General features: G+C 49.3%; 1 protein-coding gene across 1 annotated transcript in view; it reads left to right on the top strand.

Moving 5' to 3' along the window:
• The window catches only part of ERCC1 (excision repair cross-complementation group 1), a 20254-nt gene that overhangs the window by 11766 nt on the left and 1280 nt on the right, over positions 1–7208 (top strand). The window contains exon 6 of the mRNA XM_015561192.1: positions 6387–6486. Coding sequence (XP_015416678.1) covers positions 6387–6486 — 100 coding nt within the window. The remainder of the gene's footprint in view (positions 1–6386; positions 6487–7208) is intronic.

Below are 7208 nucleotides of genomic sequence, written 5' to 3' on the forward strand. Positions count from 1 at the left end.
GGTTTGCAGCTGGTCACATCCCCTTTAGCATGGGCATCCCCACTGGGGTGCCTGGCCAGCCTGAGTGAGGGGCTGAGGGCTGTTTTTAGGCTGGCGGGTGACTAAAGCTCCCAACATGTCCTTTTTTCCTTTTTTTTTAAAATTCTGGGGCAACTTTAGCTCTGAGGCTCGGCTCCAGCTATGAGACCTCCACTGCTGAAAGCAAGTTTCTGGCCTTTGTTTAGCTTCTGTATTTGAAACAATGTTGCAGTCCTGCTGGCTGAAGCCTGGGGGTTTTGTTTAGCTTCTATATTTGTTACAATGTTGCTTAGAGTGCAGCTGAGAAGCCGGCAAGGCAGGCAGGGAAGCTTGGCTTCCTCGGTCACTAAAGCAAGCAAGCCTCATGTTAGCTTCCAGCTGCTGGCTGCCGGCCATCTTGGCTCTCAGTTAATTTGCATATTGCCCTGATTAGCCAATGGGAAGGGTAGCGGTCATACGCCAGTTACCATGTTTCTCTTTTATTAGATAGGATGTCACCCCAGTAAATTTAATAGTAATAATAATTTTTAAAAACCTGAAAATAGACACACAAATTTCTGCACTTGGAATTTCTACTTGCTGATGATCCCTGCTTGTGTGTGCAGTGACACAGGCTGTAACATGTAGTTCAAAATTCAGAAGAGATCTAGAAAGGGTATATGTATAGACTGCATATACACTGAGTGGCCAGATGATTATGACCACCCCATCAGTACTTCATTGACACTTCCAAAAATACTCAATATTGAAAACTTCCTAAGCAAATACTCTCAAGGTTTTATTATTATTTGCATAACTAATTCACTTCATTGTGCTGATGGGGTGGTCATAATAATCTGGCCACACACATATAATCAGCAGTATATACAGAGAAGTGTCTCCTCCCCTTCCCACTGTTGTTGGTTTCTTAGTTCCCTTTCACTGTTTCTATAAAACACAAGCAGCATGTGCAAAAACATCTGTTCCTTCCTTTCTTAGACAGACGTAGCATATACTGCGTACACACGCTCCTTGCTTACGATGGGGTTACCGCCCAATCAGCCCGTTGTAAGCTGAAAATACCGTCAGGTGAAATGCAGTGAATACACTGCCCCTGCAGAACCGCGTGGCAGCCTGGCCGGTCTCTGCTGGGTGTGCATCACTTCTGCGCATTGTAAAGTCGACAAGTCGAAGTGGGAGCAGGGCGCTGGGCACTGTCCGTAGACTGCTCTGTGCCTTGCGGTGTCATCATCTGGAGGTCTTCTCCATGTCCGTGTAGAGAGCAGCCTCATTCTGTTTCATAGCTGTGCAGTAGTCCAATATAGTATCCACATTTTTTAAAGATCAGTACACATTATTATTGAAGAGCAGTTTTAAGTTTATAGACAAATTGATCAGAAAGTACAGACTTCTGCCTGGCCGGTGTGGCTCGGTTGATTGGAGCATTGTCCTGTGCACCAAAGGGTGGTGGGTTCGATCACAGTCGGGGCACATGCCCAGGTTGCAGGTTCCATTCCGGTTGGGGTGCAGGCAGTAGGCAAACAGTCGATGTTTCTCTCTCCATTTGTCTCTCTTTAAAAAAAATTTATATATATATATTTAGTGATTTCAGAGAGGAAGGGAGAGAGAGATAGAAACATCAATAGCAATGATAAGAGAGAACCATTGATCCTGCTGCCTCCTGCACACCCCACTCTGTGGATCGAGCCTGCAACCCAGGCATGTGCCCTGACTGGAATCAAACTTCGACCTTCTGGTTCATAGGTCAATGGAGGGAGGGGGGAGAGAGGGAGAGAGAGAGGGAGAGATGTGAGAAAGACGCATCAACTGGTTGCCTCATGCACATGCCGCCTCCTGCAACCCCCACTGGGGACCAAACCTGCAACCCAGGCATATGCCCTGATGGGGAATCAAACCGTGACCTCCTGGTTCATAGGTTGACCTGAGCCATGCCAGCCAGGCTCCCTCCACCTCTCTAAAGTCAATTAAAAAAAAAAAGTATAGAGTTCCCACATAGGATTTCTCCTAGTATTTACATCTTGTATTAGTGTGATACATTTGTTACAATTGTGTTGTACATTCTATAGGTCTTGACAGAGGTGTGACCTGCGTCCAAAATTCCTGCATCCAATGATTAACTCCATTTCCAGCCCCTCTCTGTCTGTGGGATGGGCGGGGCAGAAGCTTACAGAATAGTTTCACTGCCCTACACAATAGTACCTCGTGTTCTCCCTCGTCATCCCTCCCTCCCCTGCGCCCCGGCAACCACTGCTCTTTGTACTGTCTGCACGGTTTGCCTTTTCCAGAATGTCCTACTGGAGTCAGAGAGTATACAGCTGACATGGAGAAACCCGGGGCCCTCTTGTGCCGGGAGAGCCCCAGTTCCTCCTCACTGTGGGTCTTTATCCTGTCTCCTTCACTCCTCACAGAGCACTCCACTTCCGGCCACTCAATGTGCGGGGTTTTCCCCACACCAAGCAATCCTCTGCGATACCGGCTTGATTTCCTACAATTTTTTTTTTCAAATATATTTTATTGATTTTTTACAGAGAGAAAGGGAGAGAGATAGAAACATCGATGGGAGAGAAACATCGATCAGCTGCCTCCTGCATGCCCGCTACTGGGGATGTGCCCACAACCAAGGTACATGCCCTTGACCGGAATTGAACCTGGGACCCTTCGGGTTTCCTACAATTTAACTCAATCCTGTCGCCATCTATCTGGAGACAGTCAGATCCCACACACTCTCCAGGCGCCGGCTGCCGTCACCTGTGCTTCTGACCGAGCGGCTATAGAGGGAGGTCCCCACGACCCCTCAGGTTTGACACTTTGCTGGAGTGGCTCATCGAACTCAGCGGACCACTGACTTGTGTTTCCCAGTTTATTTATTTTTTAATTTAGTCCTTATCTGCGGATGTGTTTTTTAATTGATCTTAGAGAGTGGGGAGTGGGGGTGGGGAGAGAAACATTGATCAGCTGCCTCCCGAACACACCCTGACTGGGGATCGGGCCAAAACCAAGGCCTGAGTAGGAACGGAGCCCGCAGCCTTTTGGTGCACAGGACGCCGCTCCACCAGCTGAGACACCAGCCAGGCTGTTTACCAGTCATTAAAGGAGACAGATGAACAGCCGGGTGAGGAGAGACTGAGGGCGAGGTCTGGGAGGATCCCAAGTGCAGGACTGTCTGTCCCCGTGGAGAGGGCGTGAGTCACGCCGCTGGGGTGGATGTGCTGACCAGCCCCGATGCTCTCTGAACCCCGTGCTTCTGAGAGAGTAGGAAGCTCCCGCACGTCCGCACCATCAATGATTAACTCCCTCCCAGCCCCTCTCCGTCCCCCGAGGATGGGGTCGGGCTGGGGCAGAAACTTCCAGGTTCCTCATCATGGCTTGGACTTTCCGCTGACCAGCCCCACCCAGGGGCCCACCGTCACCTCGTTAGAACACAAGATGCCCCGGGCTCTTGTCACTTAAGAACTCACAGGGTCTCGGAGCTCTGTCCCAGGAACCCAGGGCAGACACCAGCCTAGATTGTATTCTATCCCTCACGCCTCTTCAGATTGGCTCCTTCCACTGAGCTCTGACGGTTCCTCATGTCTTCTCATGTCTTGGTAACTCACTTTTGTTGTTGTCGTTATTAATCCTCACCCGGGGATATTCTTTCCATTGTTTTTTTAGAGAGAATGGAAGGGAGGGGGAGAAACAGAGAGAGAGGCGTCAGTGTGAAAGAGACACACCGATTGGTCGCCTCCTGCACACTCCCTGGCTGGTACCAGGGACCAAGCCTGCAGCCGAGGTATGTGCCTTTGACTGGAATTGAACCCCGGGATCCTTCAGTCTGCAGGCTGACACCCTAACCACTGAGCAGCCGGTTAGGGCAGTCACTTGTTTTTAATCACTGAATCATATCTCATTGTCTGGATCCCCATTCTTTCCCAGCTGTTAAACTATCCCATTGTGTAGATGGGACAGGTCCACCCCTATTGGTAGACACTGGGGTGGGCTCTGTCTTTTGCTGTTACCACCAACACTCCTACTTCTGTCCTGAATCCCAGGGGAATGGGTTTTTTAGGCCAAAGGATATTTGTAACTCTGTGCCTTCCCTCCGGTATGTACCTCTATACTGTGGGAGTATTTGGAAAAAATGTATTTATGTATTAGTTTATATTAAAGCAAAAGCAAGTATAAAATCCCTCTGTTGTGTGGGAAGTAGCAGAGTGTAGAGCTGGAGGGTTTTTTTCCATAAAATGGGCTTTGCAGCTTTTCTCTCTATGCAGCAGGTATTATTATTATTCTTGTAATGACATTTGTTCAGGACACACAGGTTAGCACACTGGATCCAGTTCTATAACTTGCTTTCATTTTTGCATTCTACAATATAACCAGGACATCTTTTTTTTTTTAAATATATTTTATTGATTTTTCACAGAGAGGAAGGGAGAAAGATAGAGAGTCAGAAACATCGGTGAGAGAGAAACATCGATCAGCTGCCTCCTGCACATCTCCCACTGGAGATGTGCCCGCAACCCAGGCACATGCCCCTGACCGGAATCGAACCCGGGACCCCTCAGTCCGCAGGCCGATGACGCTCTATCCACTGAGCCAAACCGGTTTCGGCCAGGACATCTTTCCACGTTAGAAGACAGAGCTGTCTCATTTATTAAATGGCTGCAAAATATCCCGAAGAATTAGAAAAATGAACGGTTCTTTCAAGAATGGAATAAAAAGTACAATCGACATTTAATCAACATTTTTACTAGCTGGATTTTGAAGGCTAAGAAAATGCAAGACAAATACTTTACTTCGACTCAGTTCATTCGTCTCAATTTCCAGAGGAAAAAGGCCAGCACATATAGACCCTTTTTATGATTTAGCTGTTTCCACTGTGTGAAAGTTAATTACGTGTCAAAAACTGGGCCTAATGTCAAAATTAATGGTGATTATTAAATCATGTTTATTGCTATAAAGGATTCAGCAGTCAGCACTCTGAGCTTTTCTTTTTCTTTTGTTAAATATATATTTTATTGATTTTTTTTACAGAAAGGAAGAGGGATAGAGAGTTAGAAACATCGATGAGAGAGAGACATCGATCAGCTGCCTCCTGCACATCTCCTACTGGGGATGTGCCCGCAACCCAGGTACATGCCCTTGACCAGAATCGAACCTGGGACCCTTGAGTCCTCAGGCCGACGCTCTATCCACCGAGCCAAACCGGCCAGGGCTGAGCTTTTCTTTTGAAGGTGGGCTTTATTTTTTTTAATGTATTGATTGATTGATTGATTTTAGAGAGGAAGGGGCGGGAGAGAGAAACATTGCTTTGTTTCACTTGTTTATACATGCATTTGTTACTTCTTGTATGTGCCCTGATTGGGGATCGAACCCACCACCTTGGCATATCAGGAAGATACTCTAACCAACTAGCTACCCAGCCAAGGAGAAGGTGGGCTGTACAGGAACCCTTTGAGAAGCTGCTTTTCTTGGTGGTAGGAAGCTGAATGCTCATGAGGTTGTCTTCCTGTGGGTGGGAAAATACACAGCAGTTCTGGTTCTCCTCTCTCAAACCCGCAGCAAAGGGTCCGGGCGCTGGCGTCCCTTCCAGAATAGCTGACAGTTCTTGAACAGGCTTCCATGCCAGGCCCTGACAGAGCGGTGACTCACTGAACTGTCACAGTTCTGCCACCAGCCCACTTGACAGATGAGGAAACTGAGGCCCAGAGAGGTTAAAATCACTGGCTCAGGGTCACTCATGTGGGAAGTGAGCCCTGAACCCAACTGGTCAGGGTCCCCAAGCTCTGGTCTTTAGCCAGAAAAAATGTGTAAAATACCCAGGGGCATTTAGAGGAGGCTGAGAATGTTCATTTTTCTTTCTTTCTTTTAAAAAATATTTCTTATTGCCGAAACCGGTTTGGCTCAGTGGATAGAGCGTCGGCCTGCGGACTGAAAGGTTCCAGGTTCGATTCCGGTCAAGGGCATGTACCTGGGTTGCGGGCACATCCCCAGTAGGAGATGTGCAGGAGGCAGCTGGTCGATGTTTCTCTCTCATCGATGTTTCTGGCTCTCTATCTCTCTCCCTTTCTCTCTGTAAAAAATCAAAAGAGGGAGGAGAGAGCGATAGAAACATCAGTGATGAGAATCATTGATTGGCTGCCTCCTGCTTGCCCCCTACTGGTGATGGAGCTCTCAACCCGGACATGTGCCCGTGACCAAAATTGAACCTGGGACCCTTCAGTCCGCAGGATGCTCTATCCACTGAGCCAAACTGGCTAGAGCTGTTCATTTTCCTATAGATTAGAGCTTGAAGTTTTTAGCATCAGCAATTATTACCATAATGAAATGAATCTAAAACATCACCCCTCCTCACCCTGGCTGACCCCAATGTCCTCTCACCCCAGCCCCGAGGAGGCCGGGCGGTACCTGGAGACCTACAAGGCCTACGAGCAGAAGCCAGCGGACCTCCTGATGGAGAAGCTGGAGCAGGACTTCGTCTCCCGGGTGAGGCCACGTCACCCCCTGCCCGGCCCTCCCCCAGCACCTTGCTGGGTGTTTGAGCTTCATTTCCGATTGCCAGGCATGCCTCTCCTCCCCAACCCCACCCTCCACTTCCAGTCTCCCCTCTCCCACCCGAACAGCAGCTAACGGGGTCTTCCTAAGCACAAACCTGATCCTGCCCTCCCCAGCTCAAAACCGTCCTGTGGCTCCGCAGTGCCCTCAGGGAAAGCCTGGCTTTCTTGCCCTGCTCTACCAGGCCCTGCCGCCCCCGCCCTTGCATTCTGTCCCTTCTCCCATGCCTACCGGCCTCTCTCAGTCTCCCATCTTTCACACATGAGCTCTGTTGCTCTCTTCTCCAGGAAGCCCTCCCTGATCCCCAGGCCAGGTCAGGTGCCCCCACTGGACCCCCATCCCAGCCCATCTGAGTCACAACTGTCTGGAACTAATTTGTCTCCCACACTGTACTGGGAGCCCCAGGAGGGCAGAGCCGGGCTGTCTTGGTCCCTGCTGTGTCCCCAGCACCACCCAACTCTCAATGGGTACTCGAGGATATCCACTGAACGAATGATTGAATCTGGGCTCCAGTCCTATATAATAAAAGGGTAATATGCAAATCAAACAAACAGCGGAACTACCGGTCGCTATGATGCGCACTGACCACCCGTGGAGCTGCCCCCTGGTGGTCAGTGCGCCCCCATGGGGGAGCGCCACTCAGCCAGAAGCCA

The sequence above is a fragment of the Myotis davidii genome, unplaced genomic scaffold, assembly GCF_000327345.1.
Source record: "Myotis davidii unplaced genomic scaffold, ASM32734v1 scaffold796, whole genome shotgun sequence".
Lineage (NCBI taxonomy): Eukaryota > Metazoa > Chordata > Mammalia > Chiroptera > Vespertilionidae > Myotis > Myotis davidii.